Here is a 24369-nt window from a genome sequence, read left to right as displayed (position 1 = left end):
AACATGAGCATGTTAATGCAGCCTGGAGCTGATGTGGTGGTGATGATTACAATGCAGATAAAGCATTTCTCATAACTGCTGTTGCCTACTGGAGCCTTTGAAACATCTGGACCTTTAATTGAAAAATAGTGTGGTGCTGTGCAAGGCAGACATGCTAAGTGAAGTCACTAATTTAGAATACAAAAATATAATTGATAAAGTGTTTTATTTACATTGTATTTAAATATTCATACTTTGTTATGCTTTGTATAACAGGGAATTACTGGGTTAAAGTCTCATGAACATAGACAGTTTAAATAAGATAAATTAAGTGAAAATGTTAATGGAATTTTACACTGGAACCAGAAAACAGTTTGTTGTAGGGAGGGCGTGTACTTTTGCATGTATTGGGGCCTTTTAGGGAAGCAAATAGGTTAAGTCCTATTCTCTGGGTTTTGTGCGTGAGAATAAGTAACCATCAGTTGGTAACATAATTGCATTCCATTCTTGTTATTGCTATCATATCTTGTTATTTAGTTAAAAAAAAATAAAATGTTTCTTGGCATAATGGTAAATGGCTTTAATGGCAACATTATCACCCAATAAACCAAAGCCTTCCCCACCTCTCGGGGGCAGGTTATCAGAGCCTGCCCAGGAGAGCAGAAGAGCTGGTGAAGGGCGTGCAATTAACCTTTGTCCTGCATTCACAGCAGGGGAACTGACCTACCAGCCTTCCGAGGAAATCCAATTTAATTTAAAATGAATTTGAAAAGACAAATTAGCCATATCTATTTTAATAAGATAAAATCCCGACTCTCCCTATGTCTGGTTTAGTTAGGACCTCAGAGGAGATTAGACTAAGACTCAGGATGAACACAAGGGAAATAATGCCAGGGGGCTGAGGAGAAACCCAGGAGACCCAGGTACCCGAGTGCCTTGTCAGTTTCTGCAAGTGAGCAGGTCTTGGGCTGCCCATTTCCACAGAGAATTGCAACCTGAGATTAGCCTTTGTCTCATCAGACCTTTTGCTTGTGTTGGAGCTCGATGCCATGTTGATGTCATACGCTGCTTGCCCGGCTCTCCAAGGACCGCATTGTTATTTCCCTCCTTTGTCATCATCAGAGCACATTTGGGTACTGCCACCTGGGTAGCCACATTTAGTAATAGATACACCTCACAATTACTGATAAGACTTTTAATCCAGGAGTAAGGATTCTCTGGGGCTCCTCACTTGGTACTTGACCACTGCTTTTTGAAAACTGGAGCAGAGGGTTCTGTCTTCTCTTTGTGGATCTAGTGTTGCCATGTGTTTTACCTCTGAAACATAGCCAGTGAGGATTTATGGAGCCCCTTGTATGAGCCCAAAGGCAAGGAAATCCAAAATAGTTTCTGCCTTTTGCCTGTATATACAAGAGGTAACTGCTCCTGGAAGCAGGTACCCTAGTGTCCCTCTGTAGTAGCAGTGGTCTCTGCAGAGCATCATGTGCATGTGACAGGCAGGGCAGCAGGAGGAGTGGCTCAGACCTTCCGTGTGGGTCTCAGCCAGAAGGCTGTTTCCGATCCACCGTCCAGGACTCCCAGTTCTGAAACAGTGGCTGCAACATGAACCAGTAGTCATTGTGACTTTCCCTAAATAACCTGGGCCTGTCCCAGAGTTCTTTGGGACAAAATTCAGCAAGGGGGTAAGGTTTTAGAGTTGAACAGACCGAGGTTAGCATGATGTTCCCCACTTGTTGAGGGATTTGCAGCAGCCTACTTCATGAATCTCTCATTCTTCAGCTTTAAAAGGGAGTGAGCAACCCTCATAGGACTATTGGGCACATTAAATTAGATAATGTATGAAAAGTACTTGGACCCTGGTAGGTGTCCCAACAAATGGCAGGCAGTACTTGTGACCTGCCCTTTGCAGAGAGCACTGTGGTGGCCAGCACAAGGGGCTGCGTTCAGAGGAATGGGGTCTTCATGCCTAGTCCCACCTCCCACTAAGGCTGTCCACTCTGTAGCTGGCTAGCTTTCCTTCGTATGGCTAGGCTGATTACCTAATTGCGAGCAGTGTGACTCAGAGAGGGCTTTTATTTTTTAAACTACTCAGTGCTGACAGTTTTATCCAGTGGATCCTGTTGTCCTCTCGGTTTTAAAAATAAAGTTTTCGGGGGGGGGGGTGCTTGGGTGGCTCAGTCAGTTAAGCATCCAACTCTTGAGTTTGGCTCAGGTCATGGTCTCAGGGCTGTGAGATCGAGCCTCATGTCAGGCTCCACGCTCAGCATGGAGCTTGCCTAAGATTCTCTCTCCCTCCTCTGACCCTCCCCCTGCTCGCACTCTCACTCTCTCTGTCTCCTTCCCTCTCTCCAAAAATAAATGAATGAATGAATGAATGAATGAATGAATGAATGAATAAAAATGAAGTTTTCTGCCACCACTTTTCCTTTCATTGTATCTGAGGGACATGTGGGATAAAGGCCTGACAGACTTTTTGGGCTGCTTCTCAATTGTAAATTTTGTATATAGTTAGAAGTGATTCTTTCCCACAGGAAGTGTTGTTCTAGATACATAATAATTGGGGCACCTGAGTGGGTCAGTCGTTAAGCATCTGCCTTCAGCTCAGGTCATGATCCCAGGGTCCTGGGATCGAGCCCCGCATCGGGCTCCCTGCTCTGCGGGAAGCCTGCTTCTCCCTCTCCCACTCCCCCTGCTTGTGTTCCCTCTCTCACTGTCTCTCTCTGTCAAATAAATAAATAAAATCTTTAAAAAAAAAGATGTAGATAAATAATAATTTAGCTCTTCTTTTTCTTGCTGCTGTTTGTATTTCAACATGTATTTGCAAACTGTTAAAACCAAACTTTCTCAAATGGCTCTTTGCCATTGTATCATTTTCATAATGTCAAAAACATAATATATTTTCTGCTGCAGACAAGCATCTTTCTTTGTCACCAGAGGTATAGGTTCTTTGTGTGGCCTTTTCCTATATAGAATAACACCTATCCCAGTTATTTCACATGTGCATTTTGAGGATGAAAGTGAATGTCGTAATTGGAGAAATGCAAAGCTATTTATTTCCATTTTGTCTGATGTTTTTACATTGTTTGCTAGGAGGTGCGTCAGGGATTTGAATTAATTATAATTACTGAAGAGACATATACTGATTGAACAAATAAAGTAGTAAGCCCATTTGTGGCAAGGCCATCTAATTAAATTCTAACTTTGGATAAGCTAGATGTGCATGAAAGATTAATTTTAAGAGGTTTTTATGACTTACTAAATAATGATTCAGTAAAATCTTTGAATTCTATCATTAAGAAATATTGAATCTTAAAGTGATAAAACACTTAGTTATGAACATACTACTGTGTAGAAATTTGTGGGTTTTTTAAAAACTGTTCAGAATTAAGGACACAGAATAAAATTTTTAAGGTGTATATTGACATTTAATATTTGGTAATATTTAATCAACTAAAGCCCTACAAGAAATGAATAGGATATATGCACCTGAATTATGACCTTCAATATTTACACAATTTTATATTCTCAAAATACTTCACTATCTCAGGAATCAAATTGTCCTTGGGCGTAGTGGAGGGTTGTACCAAATTTTCCATATAATTTAGGAGAATGATTATAGCTGTACTGTAACCTTTTCTAGAGATACATCATCTAGTAATGGAGCCAAGTATACATTCTCCATTGAGTTTTAATTTTAAAAGTTGATATTAAATCTTAAAAAGACTCATTATATTATGGTAATTGATAGAGTTTAAAACATGTAACTCTTCTTTATGGTTTTAAAAAACCTATTTTTACTTTTAAAGCATATTGATTTTATTATATAAATGATTTAATAATGAAGAGGTCCCTATACTTACCCTAGGTGATGGGGCTTAGTTCGTGCAAATTACTTTTCCCTGATATTATCATCATTATAGAAGCCATTGTTTGTATAATTAAATGCAAAGTGCTGTGTAACATTAATGATCTAAAGAATCCCACAATGGCTATGAAAATTCAAAGTGGACACTTTACATTCCATTATGCTTTAAGATGGCTGGATTGTACTTGTGTGAGAGCACCTTCTGGTATGTGCTGTAACCATCCCCAGGCTAGATGAGAAGAGGGTGCAATGGCTTCTCTCTCTTAATGACTGAGATAGAGACCTTTCCCTATTGCCTCTGCTTCTCAGTTTTATGTTTATTTGAAGGGACGATTTATCTAAAGATCTGCCTGGTCTGATTAACAACTTGGGTAACAATAATGAATAACTGACATCTGTATAACAGTTTGCAGTTCACATGCTTTATTTTTACTTTATACACCCTACCATTCTCATTTCTGTTTTATGGCTAAGGAAATTGACTTTCAGAGAGGTTATGGGCTTGCCCAGGTTTGCACAGCTCAAGGCTGGCAGGGCCATGGTCCAGACCAGTTCTGTAGACTCTGCAAAGAGTTACCGAGCAAATATAACCCACCACGGTAAAAACCGACAGTATCAGGAACTGCTTTCTGAATATAAGACTTTGGTTGTTATTCCTGATGCAGTTTATGGGTAGGCTTTCATTTTTTACCTTCATCCTCCCCCCTCCCCATTTTGTAAAATGTCTTACCTGTATTTGAACAAGCTGATTTCTTGAAACAAAAGAATTATTCAAGGCTATTACTCAAATTTCACTTGATAACAGATTGTTTAAACCAAGAGCTGTAGGCATTTTATTTTTTTCAAAAGTGGAAGAAGGCCCTGTCAGTGCATCAAAATTTGGAGGATTTATTTTTAATAGAGAAAACCTTTCCTGAGAGCAACAACCCCCTTTCCTGTTTTGGGTCCAGGACTATAGATTTACATTTGCCATAGATGCTGTCGAAAGAAAAATTATGAAAATCACTAGCCTAAGAAAAACCAATGGAAGTGATATTTTCTATGCTGTGTTATAGTAATAGTCTGGCTCATTCCATGGTACTTAGTAATGAAGTTATTTTGTTTGAGGCTCTCAGATACATGAAGGGTGTCTGTGGAAGTGGAGGTAGATTAGTTTCAGTGTCCTGAGGGCTAGAACTAAGATCAGTGGGTAAAATCTGCAGAGTGTACCTCAGTAGACGGAAACATGTTTCAGCCATCAAAACTGTTTGCCTAGAGACTGAATGAAGCAAAGCATCGCCTCTGAAGGTGGCAGGACTTCATCAGTAAAGGTATTCGGGAGAGGTTGTAGATCAGCCATTTGGTGAAAATGTTTTAGAGGGGACAAGTCTTAAAAATTCCTTGCCATTTTAAAAGTCTATGAGTGGCAATAAAGTGTTTGTTTTTTAAGTCTGTGAATGTAAAAGCAGGGTGGGGGAAGGAAACCTAATAAACAGCCAACATTTCTTGAGCATTCAGTATGGACTAGACACAGTGGTAAGTGCTTTTAATATGCACAGTATATCATGGAATCCTTTCAACAACTCCATGAGGAGGAACTTTTATAATCTATTTCTGTGTGGAAATAGTGACTCAGAGAGGTTAAATAAAATTGCCCAAGGACACACTATAAATGACATTGCTGAGAATTGAACCCAGGTCTTTCTGACTACACAACTTAATGCTTTTAACCACCACACTGCACTGCTTTACTAGCTCCTATTAATATAATAAGGATCCTGGAAGTACCCACATCAGAACTTGACCTTGTTAAAGAAAGAGTGACAGTTGACATTCCTAATAATAAAAGCTTAATGGAACCAAGGTTGGTGATTCAGAAGAAATTAATGAGATTTTGTCAATTTTATTTTAAACTTAACTTGTCAGAAAATACAGTGTCCAGTGACAAACTGTAGAAATGTTTTTGACAAATTAACCTGACTACAGGTGCCAGATGAGGGAAATGTTAATTTAATAGCCTTTAAACATTCCAGATTTATTGAGGGTTAAGATAGCACTACATAGCCAAGCCCCTAGCTCTGAATAGATTTGTCATAGAATTTTATACAAAATCTATTCATAAGTTCAATGCTACCATTTTGAATGTGAAAAAGTGAGTTCTTTCTCTGAGCCCATAAAGCCAGCATTTTATTGATAGTAAAATGCTACCGTCTGGTGTTTGGGTTCGTTTTTTCCCCCCTCCCCATGTACACCTTCTTTATTTCTCATAGCCAGTTAAACCTGGCTTAGACTATAGGCCAGATTTTGTTCAAAATCATTACTCTGAACAAACAAAGTCCCTTAATCATCATCAGGGTAATGATGATTTCAGACCTCTGTACGAAGTGTGGATACCATATTTTTAAAGACTAGACTATAGCTCTACACTGGGCATGGAGCCTACTTAAAAAATAATAATAAATAATAAAATAAAGACTAGGCCATAAATTGGTAGAATATGGCATCCTTTGATCCTTGCTGTGGGAGTTAGGGAGGAAGATACTGGTGAAATGGGACTGCAGCCATTCCTTTAAGAGAGTTTTAACTTTTGAAGGCTACAAATAACCCTTTTATCAATTTGCATCATTACATTGTCTGCATACACTGATATATTTATTTCTGCATTAAAATTGCATATAATGATCTGCTTGTGCAGTTGTGACTAATGGAATAATGTTGCCTGCTTTTTGTCTCTTTAATTGCAGAAGCCAAGCTGTCTATCCTTTCTGTTTCTTTCCCTTGATAGAGAAATTGAACACTTAGCAACAGTTTTGAGATCTGATATTGTTTATTATTGACAAGCCTTGATGTTAAGTATTGCTGCTAACTGAACCTTCTGTCCTTGAGACTTAATTCAGCTCACTTTTTTTTTTAGATTTTAATTAATTAATTAGTTATGTATTTATTGAGAGAGAGAGAGAGAGCAGGAGCAGCAGGGAGGGGCAGAGGGAGAGGAGGAATCTCAAGCAGACGCCACACTGAGCACAGAGCCCAACACTGGGGCTTGATCTCACAACCCTGAGATCATGACCTGAGTCAAAATCTAGAGTCAGACGCTCAACTGACTGAGCCACCAGGTGCCCCCAGCTAATTCACTTTATATGGATGTTTCTTAATTCAAGATTATTTTGAACTGAATACTGTCTGTTCTTCTTGCTTTCCCTGTTTTGGAAACTATCAGGTGCATAATTTTGAAATTAATTTTATGATAGGTAGCAAATTGTATGCTATTTCAATTAATGAGATCAGATGGGGAAAACCTGGTTATAGATATAATGTTTTAATTCATCATCATGTCCAAATTCTATATATTTCAATTCTGTATCAATTCACATTCTATATACTGAAGTTATTTTAAATTTTTAAGCTTTTTCATTTTATGAACTACTTATTAATTGGATGATCTGTGGTTCATAATATTGCTGTTTCATGATTGCCATAAAGATGGTTTTCAAAAGACTGATCAGTATGTATCGCAAGCCCCAAAACATTCATACTCTTTGACCCAGTGATCTACTCTGAGGAATATGTGCACAAACATTTATATAAGAGAATGTTTATGGGAATGTTATTTATAGTAGTGAAATATTAGAAACAATGTCCATATTTAGCAGTGGGGGGATGGGTTGATAGTACCTCTGTATGCTATAATGTGCAGGTATTTAAAATCATGTGTTGAAAGAATACTAATCATTTATTCCATCAGTATGTATAAGTAACTACTATATGTCAGGCTTGTTATTAGGTGCTGAATATGTTTTAGAGAAGAAAGGGGATTCCTAAAGAACAAGATCTGGGAAGTAGAAGAGGTATAGCCAGTTTACCTGGGGCAGGAGAGAAGTGGTAGGTCTTTAGGTCTGGTGGGTCCATTATGAAAGATACTCTAAGGAATCCTTCAATAAGCTAATTAAGCTAATGCCATACCCCTACTACATTCTACACCGTAGGAGAATGCAAAATGAGTGAGGCACAGCTTTTCCCTTTGCATAACTCACACTTGCATGAGAAGGTGGGAAGGAGGTGGTGAGGGTAGGTAGAGAAAAACTAAAACCATAAGGCTGTGCAAGTTAAACTTCTAGGGAACAAAGCAGAGGGAATTTGGACTTCTACCTTCTTGGAAGAGAGACATTTGAAATTGACAGAAGAAGGGGTACATTTCTTGCTCAGTGACTATGTGCCAGGCATTCTATATACATCTTATTTGCTTTTCCAAGTAAGGAATTAGAGGTTCTGAGAGGTGTAGTTACTTGCCTGATGTCTAAAGTCAGGAGGCTAAGGAAGTGGCAGAGGTAGGATTCAAACCTGGATCTGGCTGACCCCAAGTCTTGTGCTCTTAACTACCATTCAGTCTGCTCTAGCAATGATACACTGGGACCAGAATGGGATGGGTGCTAAATGCCCTGCTAAGAAACAGGCATGCTGACACTGGGGAGAGATATTATATACTTTTTTCTGAGTTGGTGACTGGCCTGGGCCAGTGATTTGAGTCAACCCACATTGATCGATGGAGGGAGATAACAAGTTTGGAAGAGAGAAGAGATTTGAGAGACAGGGAGATAGTTGGGAGATTGCTGCATGCAGTGGTCTCACTGAGGCCTGATGAAGCTTGCACTAGGGCTGTGCTGCTGAGGTTTGGGAAGGATTTGAGAGACATTTCAGAGGCAGTTGGAGGCTGATGAGACAGAGGAGTTAAGTAAGGTCCCTAGCCTGAGTGACAGGGTGGGTGAGGAAAGCCCTAACTGAGATGGAACATGGAATAAGAGACAAGCTGATGAAGAAAATCGGCCTTGGACATGTTGAGCTTGAGACTCTGGCCCGCATTTGCGGAGCCATCAAGTCACGCAGAGGCCATGAGACATGAACTCTGGAGTCTGGTTGGTCTTCATGAATTGCATTTGTGTCGAGGAATCGTTTTGCTACAGGGAGTACTTTTCTTTTTGTTCTGAAACCTGAATTGGGGGCATTCCTTGATTTAGAGGCTGCTCTGGAGAGTGTTGTTCAGCTCCAAATTTGTCAGCTCATTGTAGGTTTCTTACTTTTTATTATTATTATTTTTTAAAGATTTTGTTTATTTATTTGACAGAGAGAGACACAGTGAGAGAGGGAACACAAACAGGGGGAGTGGGAGAGGGAGAAGCAGGCTTCCCGCAGAGCAGGAAGTCCGATACAGGGCTTGATCTCAGGACCCTGGGATCACAACCTGAGCCATCTAGGCGCCCCTTATTATTTTTTTAAAATAAAAATTATTTAGCCTGCCATAGGAAGGTGTCTGAGTTATATTTTCAACTTATTTTTTCCAACAGCCTGTCACAGCACCTGGCACATAGTGTGTTCTTAATAAATTTTGCCAGATGACTTAACATAGGCTACATTTTGAAAACTGATCCTCTCTTTCTCTCACCTAAAACTCTTAAGCCCTGTATGGTGGTTCTTTCTATATCCTTTTTTGTTTATAATTGTAACATTTACTATTTTGTTTCTGATTGTAAAAGTAGTATATGCTCATCATAGAAAATGCAAAAAAATATAAAGTAGAAAATTAAAATCACTCAATCCCATGTCTCAGAGACAACTCCTGTTCATTTTTTGTGTATTGGTATGGTATCTTTTCCTTAGGTTAATGATTCTGTTGAATGGAAGGGTATTTTTTTTTTAATCTAGGCCTTTGCCAACCCCTTTTAGTCTGAGTTGCTTCTGAGCTCTCATGACAGCCTGTACTTTCCCCCTCTTAAAGCTTTTATCACATAGTACAATGTAGACCCTTCAGCAGACTGTGAGTTTGATGAGGGTCTATCTGCATTGAATCTCACTTGATTTTGTCTTCAGAGTCCAGCATGGTGTTTCAGTGGGTGTTCATTCCATGCATGGGTGACTGAGAAAGATGGCGCTAACCCATTTTCCCTATTTCTGTGTTGACCACTTCTTTGTGCTCTAATTATGCCTCTGTTTCTCCAATTCCATATTGTGGAACACATAAATTGCCATGCAGTAAAACTGTATGATACGATCTTTGTTTATTGCTAGTTGCTTTTTAATAGATGTTGGGTCTTTGGAATATTGCTTGCCTTGATGTGTGATGAATACTTTTAATCCTTTGGTCACTTTTTTTTTATACGTTAATTACTTTCTATTATGTTGATGGATTGTTTTATGTTTTAGATGGTTCCCTCTAAATATTGCAGCACAGGGACTATTAGGTAGAGCTAACTGCCACCACCTTGAGTTTTTTCAGAAGAGGTTCCTTATTAAAAAATACATAATTTCAGGGCTTGTCCAAGGCACTTTTTCCCATCATCAGTGCCTCAAGATGGAATTAGAAGATTAAAAAGATAAAGTGCTTCATTCATTTAATAAGTACCATATTTATTCTCATAGTTTTCCCCACACTTGCTATTTCCCCACACTTGCTATCTCAATAAAGAGGATAAAGGAATTCATAGGAGCACCATGTAACTGTCTGCCGTGCAGTCAGCTGACAATGGCAAAGTTCTCTAGAGTCTTGGTCCCCTAATACTTCTCCTTGGTCAGCTCTTCAGAATTCACTCCTTTTGTAGGAGACTGCTTTAGGCAGTGCTTTTGATGTGTTTGACGAGGTCAGGGTGGGAGGGAGGGATTCAGGTCTTGGAGAGTAGAGATTGATTACATTTAAAAGAACTTCAGAGAAAGAAGTCATTGGTGTTTAAAGTAGGGGCTTTTGAGTCAGACATGAGTTTGAGCTCTGCTCTTCCACTTTGGTTGTGGGAGCTTGAGCAGATGACTATAGCCTTATAAGCCTTAGTTTTCTCATGTATAATATTAGGGTAATGATAGAATTCTGCCTCATATAGTGATTGTGAGAATTAAATGAGGTAATTTACACAAACATTTACCAGGGCTTATTTAACAGCTCTTAATAAATGCTGGCTCTTGTTATAATAAATATTATTATTAGGGTTCCTTACAGCATCCATCTTTGTCATGTGACTGTGTGATTGGCCTGAGAAATGAGTCTGATTTGAAAACTTAGGCTCTTTCTGGCACATTGCTCTGCATTTCTAAGGCACTTTACAGTTTGTGAAATACATTCATATTTCTCATTGTGATTCCTATAGCCCCTCAGCTCCAGTTCTTCAGAAGGAAAGGGAGGAATAAACCAGATTGGCTGGGTCTGAAAAGGAGGTTGAGAAGAGAGTGGTAAGAGGGCAATAAACCCACTTTAGAAAGCTTTTTTTTAATTTTAACCCTTTGACTGACTGACAAGGTCAAAACACTTGCTATTTAGAGACAGCTAGCTATTGGAATTACTATTTCCCAGCTGAAAAACATGCATGGGTGTGTATGCATGTATCTGTGTGCATGCATGAGTGAGAGAGAGAGCATTATTGTAAGAGAATTCTTTTTAATTATTTGTTTTATGGCAGGCAAGACTAAAAAAAAGTCAGTGAATCTAATATTAGATTCTGGGTCATATGCGAAGTGAAATTTCTCTAAAGTTAAAAAAACTGATTCTTTGTATTTCCTTACCCTAGTTCTGATCTTTTTTTTTTTTCTATCCTAGAGTTAGAGTGTTAAAGATGGAACCACTTTGCTCAAGTACCTCCATCTCCATCCACTACCAGGAAACAGACCCGTAGAGGAAGATGGATGGGTGGGGGAAACTAACATTATTGAGTTATTGCCATGTTGTCCTGGTAGGCATTTTGAGTCATCCATGCATTCATTCTGTAGTTCAACAGATTTTTTTGGAGAATTGTCTGTGCACCAGGCACAGTGTTAGCCATTGTGTATAGAGAAGTAAACAAAGCAGGCATTATTATGGCTGCTCTCTTGGAAGGTCAGAGGCCAGTGAGGAAGGCATAGGCTGAAGGTGTACATAAATAAATACATAATATCAAACTGTTAGGTGCTATAAAGGAAATGAACAGGTTATGTGTAAGAGAGTAACTATGGAAGGGGCTTCTTTCTACAGGATTATCAGTGAAGGCTTCTCTGAGGAGGTGTCGTGGGCTGAGCCTTCAATAATAACAATATTAGTAATTAATAATCCTCACAAGAGTACTCTGATAGGTAGGTCCTATTATTATCATTTTACATATGAGGCAATGGAAGAACAGAGAGATGAAGTAACCTGCCCAGAGCCATACTTTAGAGGATGCAAAGATCATAAGAAAGAGCCTTCTAGATGTAGTGAATAGCACTTGCTGTGTTCTTGAAAGTGGGAGAAACAGGTACACACAACACATTCAGGGCACTTCTAGAAGGCCAGTGTAGCTGAACTATGATAAGCAGGCCGGGGAGCAGCAGTAAATGATGTTGGAGAGTTAGGCAGGGGTCAGATCATGCAGTGCTTTGTTGGACACTGCAGGAAATTTGGATTTTATTCAAAGTATCATGGAACCACTCATTGAAGGAATTTAAGCAGAGGTGTAATATCAAATTTGAGTTAAAAAAAAATCTAAGCTTGTGTTTCAAGAACAAATTGAAGTAGGCAAGAGTATAGGAGGTCAGGAATCTATTAGAACAGTCCAGATGAAATTTCATGGTATTTTGGTGGCAGTAGAGATGCAGAGAAGTGGGATGGTTTTGATATACATATTTTTTAATTTTGAAAATTGAGTTAAAACTCACATAGAATTTACTGTTTTAATGATCTTAAAGTGTATAATTTTGTGGTTTTCAGTATATTCACAATGTTATACAGCTATCACCACTATCTAACTCCAGAACAATTCCATCAGCCCAAAAAGAAACTTCATACTTCTCAATTCCCTGTACCCCCTCCCCATATCCTGGCAACCAGTAGTCTTTTTATTTCTATAGATTTGCCTATTCTGGATATTTCATATAACTGGGTTCACATTTATGAAATGGCTTCCTTCTTTTATGCCTGGCTTCCTTCTCTTAGCATAATGTTTTCAAGCTTCATCCATGTTGTAGCATGTCAGTACTTCATTCCTTTTTATGGCTGAGTAATACTCCATTATATGCATTTTGCCTTTCAGTTGATGGACATCTGGATTGTTTCCATTCTTTGGTCATTATGAATAATGCTGCTGTGTACACTTATGTACACATTTTCAGTTCCCTTTGAGTACACCTAGGAATGGAATTGCTGAGTCATATGGTAACTCTATGTTTAAGTTTTGAGAAACTGACAAACTGTTTTTCCATAATGACTGCATCATTTTACATCTTCAACAATGTATGAGGGTTCTAACATCTCCATATCCTTGCTAATCTTTCTTTTCTATTAAAAAAAATTATTACCATCCTAGTGATTGCGAAGTGGTATCTCATTATGATTTGGATTTGCATTTCCTTAATGAATAATGATGTTGAACATTTTTTCATGTGTTTATTGGCCATTTGTATATTTTCTTTGGAGAAATATCTATTCACGTTCTTTGCCCTTTTAAAGATTGGAGGTGTTGCCTGGGTGCTTAGTGGGTTAAGTGTCTGACTCTTGATTTTGGCTCAGGTCATGATCGCAGGGTCATGAGATTGAGCCCCTTATCAGGCTCCACACTCTGCAGGGTGTCTGTTTGGGATTCTCTCTCCTCCTCTCCCTTTGCCCCTCCCCCTGCTCACTCACTCTCTCTCAAATAAATAAATAAATCTTTAAAGATTGGATTGTCTTTTTGTTGAGTCATAAGAATTACTCTGGGTACTAAATTTTTGTCAAATATATGATTGGCATATATTTTCTCCCATTCTGTGGCTTGTGTTTTCATTTTCTTGATAGTGTCCTTTGAGGCACAAAAGTTTTCAATTTTTAAAAAGTCCAGTTTATTTCATTTGTTGCTTTTAGTGTCATGTTAAAGAAATCATTGCCTAATCAAAGGTCATGAAGAAGTTACACCTATATTTCCTTCTAAAAGTTTTAGCCTTAAACTTAGGTCTTTGATCCATTTTTTTAAAAGATTTTATTTTTGGGCGCCTGGGTGGCTCAGTTGGTTAAGCGACTGCCTTCGGCTCAGGTCATGATCCTGGAGTCCCAGGATCGAGTCCCGCATCGGGCTCCCTGCTCAGCGGGGAGTCTGCTTCTCCCTCTGACCTTCTTCCCTCTCATGCTCTCTCTCTACCATTCTCTCTCTCTCTCAATAAAAAAAAAAAAAAAAAAAAATCTTAAAAGATTTTATTTTTTATTTGTCAGAGAAGAGAGAGAGAGAGCACAAGCAGGGGGAGTAGCAGGCAGAAGGAGAAGTAGGCTCCCTGCCGAGCAAGGAGCCCCATGTGGGAATTGATCCCAGAACCCTGGGATCATGACCCCAGCCAAAGGCAGGAGCTTAACTGACTGAGCCACCCAGGCATCCTGGTGTATTTTGAGTTAATATTTGTATATGATGTGAGGTAAGGGTCTAAATTCATTCTTTTGTGTGTGGCTATCCAGTTGTCCCATTTGCTGAAAAGATTATTTTTTCTCTGTTGAAATATATTTTTGCAGTAGACACTAGAACTTACTAAGGGAGTAGGTAGAAGACAGGAGGAAAAAAGAAGAATCAAGATTACTGATTTAAGGAGCTGGGTTTGTGGTGGTAGCATTTACTAAAATGAGGGAGAGTGTTGTTATTTGGGGTGGGATGGAGTGAGGAATAGTGAAAAGTTCAGATTTGAACTTGAGTTTAACTTGTGTGTGACACTTTTCTGCCTATCCTATAGACAGTTTGATGTATGAATTTGGAATTCCAGGGAGAAGTTTGAGATGGAGATAAGATTTGGGTGTCAACAGGATATAGATTATACTATAGCTTTGGGGCTGTGAGATCACCTAGGGACGAAATATACAGAAAGACAAAAGAGAGCCCAATCTAGAGGCCAAGGAATGCTAACAAACAGAGACTGTAGAGGTGAAGAAATCTGCAAAGGAGACTGAGAATGAGAGACCAGAGAGGATTGAAAAAAAACCAAGAGTGTATATCATGGAAGCCAAGAGAGGAAGAGGTTGATAATGTAGGAGAAGGGTAAAGTAAGTGAAGGACTAAAGTCCCTGTGAAAGTAAGAGCCAAAGGGACACAGAACGTAAGTAGAGAGATTAACCTTTAATGAGATGTGTGACACTCCAGTGTAGGGGGTGTATGTGGTTAAATCCAGGTAAGTTTGTGAATTTAATTATGGGAGGATAAGAGAATTCCTTTCTGAAAGGTCTTCTTAATGAAGAATAAGAATATTTCTCATCTTTTGGCAGTATATGAGCAAAGTATAGGAGCTGAGTTCAAGGCGGGCTCATGAGTTTGAGAAGAGAAGCAAATGTATGCAGTGGTGGTCTTTCATAGGGTACGGATTGGGTTAGGAGATGTAATAGGCGTGCTATACAATGTTGAGTGTTTGAGGTTTATCATCATGAATTTAAAGTCAAAACAGTCTGTGCAGTTACGTGATTTTTCTCCAGCAGTGTTTAGTTGGGGAGTGCAAAGGGTTGGGTTCATCCAAGATTGACATTCTGCCAGTTGAGTCCCATGGAGGAAGAGAGACTTAAAACTGTATTTACAAAGGAGTGATTACAATGGTTGATCATGTAATCTGGAGGGTGGTGTTGGGAAATAAGGGTGACATCATTTGTAGTGGTGGGTCAGTAAGTTGTGGGTTGAAGAATTTGGGGGACTACTTGAACAAGTGAGATGAAAGTGTATTAAAGTATAGTCAGTGAATAGATGTTCTAATTTGAGATTTCAGAGTTGGTACAGATCCCTGGTATACCCACTGCAGTAAGTGATTCAAGGTAGAATGGATGAAAAGACATGGGATGACATGGTCTAGGGATTGAGATACTTGGGTATTACATGGATTTTCCTTTAGATGGAATTGCCAAGAATAATGATAGGTGCTGGGGGTGGAAAGAAGACTCCTCAGTGAGGGAGAAGCATGACTGGAAGATTGGTGGATAACAGAAACAAAAAAGTAGGGGTAGAGGATAGTATAGTTGGAGGGCTTGGGTCTCAAAGGAACATGAATTTTTGCAAGAAAAGAGAAATAATGGTTCGGAAGTAGTGGGGACAAGAATAACTATTCAACCTCCTGGCCTTGAGGACTTGGGGTTTAAAAAAGAAAAATGCAGAACAGTCTTCTGGATAGCAGAGGAAGCGGTATCTTCAATGACCAGCAAGTTTCAATTAAGACAGAGAGGCAGAAGGAGTGTTTTTGTTTTTGTTTTTGTTTTTGTTTTTTAAGAAGTGATTTATGGAAGTTTGCTGATTAGTGCAGGAATTCAGAGACGAGTGGAAGTTTCAGGAGGGAGAAGGGTTAAGTGTGTGGGAGGGAATGAGGATTTATAGAGCAGTGGGGGTATTGTAGTTAGGACAATAATGGAAGACCAGGGACCTTTGAGCTTCAGTGTAGATAACTGAAATAAACAGGTGTACTGCATAAGGGAATTAGCCCCCTAGGCTCAGAGAAGGGCAAGCCCTTGGTTCCAGTGCTTGCAGGCCTGAATGCTTCCTCACGAGGTATGGCAGCTTCCCATGCAGCTTATCCCAAAGTCTCAAGGAGTGATGTGGCAATTTTTAGGGAGAGCAGTTGGTGTCAGGGTCTAATGGTGACTTGTCCAAGGCCACACCAAATATGTAGCAAAGCACATGTCCTGACACCAAACATCAGGTCTGCTCACCACTCTTCATTTGTTTATTTTGGTTGTAGTGTTCATTTACTTTACTGCGGGCAGAGCTGGATCTATTAGACCATTAGAAAATGAAAATTAAAGGGAAAAAACCCTTAAAACTTGAGACATTTAAGGAGGTCTGTGCCAAAGGATGAGAAATGGCCGGTGAGCAGTCATTGTGGCCCAAGTGGGGTCTGCATGACCATGACTATATGCTTTACTCTCATGCATGTGTTCTGTCCACAGGGTCATGTAGGCACAACAGCAACCAAGAAGATTGACGTCTACCTCCCCCTGCACTCGAGCCAGGACAGACTGCTGCCAATGACCGTGGTGACAATGGCCAGCGCCAGGGTGCAGGACCTGATCGGACTCATCTGCTGGCAGTACACAAGTGAAGGACGGGAGCCGAAGCTCAAGTAATTCTTCCTCTTTTTGGCTGCTCTAGTTTCTGGCTGTCTTCTGGCCACCCCGGCTGCATTCTGGCCCCAGTCAGTCTTTCTGGGCATTAGTCTGGGAACCAGACGTCCACACGGATCCGGGTCAGGTTGCTCACCAGATCTTGGGCCTGTGTGTCTCAGGCTTATCTCAGAGAATCTGCTTACAGAGTAGACTGATAAGTTTGTGAATCCAGACATGAGGAAATATATTTTAGCAGTTTTCAAACCCTTTTATGAAAAAAATGCTTGCTGGTAAAAGCTGCATGGGAGGCCATAGGAGGGAACTAATATTTGTTGAACAGCTGCCATGAGTTGGGCACTAATGCTGACCTCTATGTACCAAATTTCTCGTTTAATTCTCCTGGCTCTCTGTGAGGTAAGCATCATGATCCTTATTCTGCAGAGGAGGAAATTCAGAATCAGAGAATTGATATTTGCTAAAGGTCACACCGATGGGAGATGGCAGAATCAAGATTTGACTCCTGGTCTGTTTGATGCTAAGGTTTTTGCACTATTTCCTTTTGGTCTGAATTACAGTTTTCTTTATTATTAGTCAGTGGCACAGTTTTTTTCTCATTCTCTAAGCTCTGTTCGTGATGAAATAATTACATTAAAAATGTAGCACTTGAAAGTAGACTCTCTGCCTGTATACCATAACCCGAACATGAAAGTGCTTTGCCACGTTGGTTCCCCCATACTTAAATGTCGTATCTGATGCCATCCTCTTCTAGTTTTCTGTGCTCTCTTGAGCAATAGCGTTTGGGATACAGCAAAATGTAGTGGAGACCTTCATTTTGGAATGGATTCTCATGGAGACTTTTTCTTCTCTTAGAATGGTCCAGTCTGTGGTCAGTTGTTTTGCTGTTTTTTTCTTCTTGAGGTGTATTAAATTCATACTTAAAATTATTCTTTGGGGGCACCTGGGTGGCTCAGTCAGTTAAGTGTCCGACTCTGGATTTTGGCTCAGGTCATGATCGCAGGGTCATGAGATTGAGCCCAACATCAGGCTCTGGGCTCAGTGTGGAGTCTGCTTCAGATTCTGTTTCTCCCTCACCCTCTGCCCCTCCCCCTGCTCACGTTCTCTCTCTCTCTCTCTATTTCTAAACTAAATAAAATCTTCTAAAAAGTAAATAAAATTATTCTTTCAAGTTATTGACATTGCCCTCCACTTTGCCTGAATAAATTGTGAATATAAAGATAAAATTTATTGCTCCCGTCACAGTAGAAACCTTTTCAGCCAAGCCTTTTCAACCACCTAGGCTCAGAGAAGGGTTGAGTCAGCAGCTCTGCCCAAGCTGAGCTATAGTGTTATCCTTTTTTTTCAGCATGAAGTAGAAGCAAGAAAACAGGGAAAGGAGCCAAAGTGCTAGGGAATTTATACGTGTCTGAGTTAACTAAGATATTGCTTAGTGCAAGCACTGAGACCAAGAGACTAGCAGGACTGCCCAGGGTTACGCAGCTAGTAATGAGCAGAGTCAGGAGTCGAATTGTGACATAATGTTACAGATCAGGAAAGTAAAGCTTAGAGAGGCTAAGTAACCTTCCTAACTCACACAGTAAGTGGTAGAACTGGCATTAAAATCTGGGAATCTCTGGCTTCGGAGCCATAGCTCTTCTCTATTACATTATACTCCCTACTCTGTTATTGTGGGTGATATTAAAATGTTCACAGAATCCATACTTACTGGAGCACAGTGCTACATCTTGCCATATAGAAATGAAAAAGGCAGTTCATGCCAGCAGGGAGCTTACTGTTCAAGGTAAATAGGCAATAGTAGTACAGTACAATAGCATGTAAAATCAGGTTCTGTGAGAACATCTGACCCCATAGTTGGGGGTGAGAGTGGAGTCATGAAGAGCGGTCTTGACTAAGTGACATCTAAACTGAAACTTGGAGTTGGGAAAAGTGATGCAGAGAGGTTGAGAGTGGAGGGTGTTCTAAAACAGAGGGCACAGCATGGACTTATGTTAGGATGGTCCTTCAAATTCAGGCTTTAAATTCTGCACTGTGTTCCAAATATATAGCAGTGATAAATGAAACATGTTATTGACAGACTTGTATCTTAATAACAAGGTAAACATCCTGGTAGCCTAAAAACAGAACGAAGTATGGAAACAGGCAGCATGTGCAGAGAGTCAACTCTTTTAGGGTGGTATTTCCCAGAGAACATGCTGTGAATAAGTTTATTGGGGTGTGGAAATATTGATTATTATCAGGCTTCAACGTAGCTAGGCAGGGCCTGGGGTGATCAGAACCCCCAGCTATCATTTCTGGGTGGAGAAGTGAACCCACGTGTGGTACGCATACTGTTCCTTTCTTTTCTTTTTTTTAAGATTGTATTTATTTGTCAGAGAGAGAGAGAGAGGGAGAGCACAAGCAGGTGAGGCAGCAGGCAGAGAGAGAAGCAGGCTCCCCGCGGAGCAGGGAGCCCGATGCGGGACTTGATCCCAGGACCCTGGGATCATGACCTGAGCCAAAGGCAAATGCCTAACTGAATGAGCTACCCAGGCATCCCCACATACTATTATTTTCAAAGTATGCCATGATGTCAAAAAAGAATGGGCAACACGCTTGAGGGTATGGAGACCAAAGGAAGCAGAAGTCTCACTGCTGGAACCTACGAACTGGGGTGGGACTGTCCTCCTTATGAAAAGAAACTGAACTCGGTCTGTGGCTTGTTCAAAGTTGTGTTTCTGGGGAGGTGGGGGAATAGAGAGAGGAGTGCAACTGGGGCCTGGCCATGACATGACTGGCTTTATGATATCCCTAGTGTTTCTAAGGGATAGGAGCCCTAAGCTGCCAGGATAAGACCTGGTTCTAGAGTGAAGACCTCTGCTCAGACAGGGGTGGAAGATGGTGCAATAACTGTAAGGACAGGGAGCGGGGGAGAGGAAGGGAGGGAGGGAGAGGAAGGGAGAAACTACTCCTGTTCAAGAAGAGCTAGCCAATTGAAATTCCCAAACAAACAAGTATAATGAGTACTAAGAAAGACAATAATCAGGAGATGAATTCACTCCCAACAAAATATGGTAAAGCAATCTGAAAATTAACTTCAAATAAATATGTTTAAAATCATCAAAGAGTTGAAGGAATAACATCCATGGTAAATTTCTAAGAAATAGTGAAAGAAAACCAAGCAGATGAGAATTAAGGGATAAAGTTAGAAGAGAACCAATTATAAGTACTGGAAGTATAAAATATATTTGTTAAAGTAACAAGAAAGCATATGGGATTAACTCTAGACTGGGCACAGTTAGAGAGGGACTGAGTTGAACGATAGTACCAGTGATTTCAACCTGGGATGTAACACAGAGAGATAAAGAGATACAGAGAATGAAAGACGAGCGAGTTAAGAGACATGGAGGAACACTAGTGAGGCAGAGAGTGGAGGGGATCGTGAAGAAGCAGTATTTGAAGAGAGAATGATGCCGGAGTATTTCCCAGATTGGAGGCAGGTATGAACGAGTCTTCATGTTAAAAGCACATACAAATGAAATGGAGGAAGGAATAGCCTTTTCAACGAATGCCACTGGAGCAACAGGACATGCTTAAACTAAAAAAATCAACTTAAATGTCATCTATCTTGTATAAAATGGATTCAAAAATGAATTGAGCCTGAAATATAAAACTAAACTTCTAGGAGAAAACCGAGTGGAAAATCTTTGGGACCAAGAGCTAGATGAAGAGTTCTTATACATGACACTGAAAGTAGGATCCATAATAGAAAACAGAAGGATCAGTTGGACTTCATCAAAATTAAGAACTTTTCCTTTACAAAAGATCTTTATTTCCTTTCCATTCCAGAAGCTGTCAGGCAGCCATTCTACCTTCTCCTTTCCCATGGTCCATAGTCTTCAGCTTCACCTGGCCGAGGTGGGCGTGAGGTGGGGAGGTGGGCCTGTTGCAAAGAGTCAAAACAGTAGAATTTAAGGCAAAAACACATCAGTAGCATATTTTGGTATACTACATAATGAAAAAAGGGACACAGCCCACCAAGATAATAATTATGACTGTGTATGCACCTAGCAATATAGTCCCAAAATATTTTAAGGGAATTGTAAAGGAGCATTGACTGATCCACCGTCATAATGGGAGATTTTGATGCATTCCTATCAAAAACTGATAGATAAAGCAGATGAAAAAGTAGTAAGGACAAGGAGGATTCAAATCACTTAATTAGCAATTCTGAACCCCCAAAACAGAGATTGTCTCTTGTAGTAGTTTGTAAGCTTCTGAAATTGAGTACATCGTACTAAGATTTATATTCCTGAGATATCTAGCACATTCACATTTTTTAGTTGTTGCTTTGTAAGTGTATTTTGAATTACAAAATTACATTGAATCTGAATAAACCACTGGTCCTTTGAAATTTTTTATAATTCCTATGTGACAGTGATTTCTCAGTTTTGTTTGGTATAAGACAATCTATAAAATAAATACCCGGGGTCTCTTCCTGTCAGGCAGTACAGTGCAAGGTATTTTCTTTCTAGCTTATTTGTACTTAAGTGTTGGAATAGATCCTTATTTGGTCTTTTCCAGTGGGTTAGCCCTGTGAAGAGCTCTTCATTCACAGGGGGCCAAAGTGCTAGATGCATAGTTTCAGTATGGTTGTTAAGAAAACCATTTATTGGGCACCTGGGTGGCTCAGTTGGTTAAGCGACTACCTTCGGCTCAGGTCATGATTCTGGAGTCCCGGGATCGAGTCCCACATCGGGCTCCCTGCTCAGCAGGGAGTCTGCTTCTCCCTCTGACCCTCTCCCCTCTCATGCTCTCTATCTCATTCTCTCTCTCAAATAAATAAATAAAAAATCTTTAAAAAAAAAAAAAAAGAAAACCATTTATTTAGGAATATTGTTCTCCTGTCTCTGCGCCTTGAAAACTGTCAGTGGTAGTAGGCTTTGGCCCAGGGAGGGAATGGAGAATTTGGCTAGAATTTTTGGCTTCCTTTGCTCTTATACCTGTTACTCTTGAGCAAGATGGAATGTGGTACTTAAGCTAATTCCCTGCTTACTTTCATAAAGTAATTTTAGGAAAAACATTTGCAAGAAACAAACAAATCATTTCAATCTCTCGGTAGTTGAATTTTTTAATTTAGGTTTTGTTGTGTAGATTCATGTTATTGAATTTTCATCAGAAAATGTGGCCTATAAAATTTCTGCTTAGAGATTCACTTATATTTGGGGGGCTTGCTACACAATGAATTTTTATAAATATTTTGTGGATTCTGGAGAAATGTTTATAAGTTATAGAATTAAGTATATTCTTATTAGAGCAGTATCTTTAAGTACTATTATCTACTTATATTTTTGACTATTTGGTCTATGGATGATTAAGAGAAGTGGATTAATGTTTCCATTTTCTTGTTTGTTTCTGTCAGTTTCTCCTGAGATTTCAACAGTTTCCACTTTACATATTTCAGCACACAAAAATGTTCATGCATTTCATATCTTATTGTGAATTGTACTTTTTTCAATATAAAACAGGCCTGTTTTTTTTATGTAGTGTCCTGCCTTTTTCTTTGCTTTATTTCAGTAATATGAGCTTTTTTGCCTCCTGTTCTTTGCATTTGTCTGGTCTGTCTTTGTGTTCAGCCTATTACCTTTGCCTTTTTGTTTTAAATATGTTGAATAGTTTTGTGAGGGTTTTTTTTTTTTTTGACCCTGTCTAAACCGCTCTCTTTTTTTTTAAGATCTTATTTTTAAGTAATGTCTACGTCTACACCCAACGTGGGGCTTGAACTCACAACCCCAAGATCAAGAGTCTCATGCTTCACTGACTCAGCCAGCCAGGCACCCCTAAATCACTGTCTTTTTATAGGGAAGTTTATCTTACTAACATTTATCTTCACCATTGATGTGTTAGTTTCATGTTAGTCAACTTGTTTTCAGTTTTGTGTTTTAGGGTTTTTTGTTGTTGCCTTTTTCTGTTTTGATTTATTTAAAATTCTGAAGTTACCTATAAGATTTTGAAAACATTTTTAAATAGGCTTTATTTTTAAGGTAGTTTTAGGTTTACAGAAAAACTGCACAGAAAGTTCAGAGTTGCCACACATCTCCTTCCTGACACTTGTTTTCCCCTATTATTAACACCTTGTGTTAGTGTGGTACATTTGTTATAATTGATGAACCAATACTGATACATTATTATTAACTAAAGTCAATAGTTTACATTAGGGTACACTCTTTGTATTGTACAATTCTTTTTTTCCTATGTTTATTTATTCTTTTAGTAATCTCTACACCCAGTGTGGGGCTCAGACTCACGACCCTGAGATCAGGAGTCGCATGCCCTTCCGACTAAGCCAGCCAGGCGCCCCTGTATTGTACAGTTCTAATGACTGCTTCATAGAGAATTGTTCCACCAGCCTAAAAATGCCCCGTGCCCCACTCTTTCATCCCTCCTGCCTCACCTTTAGCAATTGCTTATCTTTTTACTGTCTCCATAGTTTTGCATTTTCTAGAATGTCAGCTAGTTGAAATCATACTATAGGTAGCCTTTTCAGACTGTCATCTTTCACTTAGCAACATATATTTAAGGTTCCTTCATGTCTTTTTGGGGCTTGATAGTTCATTTCCTTATGTAGCTGAGTAATATTCCATGGCATGAATGTACCACAGTTATTTTTACATTCACCTATTGAAGGACAGCTTGGTTGCTTCCGATTTTTGGCAATTATTAGTTATAAATTATTATTTATTAGCTATAAACATTTATGGCAGGTTTTCATGTAGACATGAGTTTTCAATTCATTTTGCAAGTAACTAGGAGTGCAGTTTGCTGGATTGTATGATAAGCCTTTGTTTAGCTTTCTAAGAAACTGCCAAAATGTCTTCCATGACAGTTTATACCATTTGGCATTTCCATCATCAATGCATGAGAGTTCCTTTTGATGTAAATCCTTTCCAGCATTTGGTTTGTGTTTTGGATTTTAGCTATTTTAATAGGTGTGCAGTGGTATCTCATTTTTTTTAAAGATTTTATTTATTTATTTGACAGGGAGAGAGAGAGCACAAGCAGGGGGAGCGGCAGGCAGAGGGAGAGGGAGAAGCAGGCTCCCCGAGGAGCAGGGAGCCTGATGCGGGGCTCGATCCCAGGACCCTGGGAACATGACCTGAGCCGAAGGCAGCCGCTTAACCAACTGAGCCACCTAGGGCACCCCACATTTTGTTTTAATTTACAATTCCCTAATGAAGTGATATTGAGCATCTTTTTATATGCTTATTTGTCACCTATCTGTATTCTTTGGTGAGCTGTCTGTTCAGGTCTTTGGCCAATTTTTTAATCAGGTTTTTTCTTACTGATTTTTAAGAGTTCTTTGTATACCTATCAGATATGTTTTGTAAAGATTTTCTCCCAATCTATGGCTTATCTTTTCATTTTCTTAACAGCATCAACTCCAACTTACCGATTTTTTCTTTCATAGATTGTATTTTGGTGTTGTACTAAAAAATCATCACCAAACCCAAGGTTACCTAAATTTTATTGTATGTTA

At 39.4% G+C, this 24369-nt stretch overlaps 1 protein-coding gene across 8 annotated transcripts in view; it reads left to right on the top strand.

Moving 5' to 3' along the window:
• The window catches only part of MAPKAP1 (MAPK associated protein 1), a 233574-nt gene that overhangs the window by 89778 nt on the left and 119427 nt on the right, over positions 1-24369 (top strand). For all 8 annotated transcript variants that reach the window (XM_028107692.2, XM_028107693.2, XM_028107686.2 and 5 more), the window contains one exon: positions 16683-16855. In XM_028107692.2, the coding sequence (XP_027963493.1) occupies positions 16683-16855 (173 nt within the window). The remainder of the gene's footprint in view (positions 1-16682; positions 16856-24369) is intronic.

The sequence above is a fragment of the Eumetopias jubatus genome, unplaced genomic scaffold (assembly GCF_037043125.1).
Source record: "Eumetopias jubatus isolate StellerSeaLion01/CBP00866 unplaced genomic scaffold, mEumJub1_p1.0 scaffold_15, whole genome shotgun sequence".
Lineage (NCBI taxonomy): Eukaryota > Metazoa > Chordata > Mammalia > Carnivora > Otariidae > Eumetopias > Eumetopias jubatus.
The sequence above is the reverse complement of the archived record's forward strand: the minus strand, read 5'-3'. Positions and strand labels throughout refer to the sequence as shown.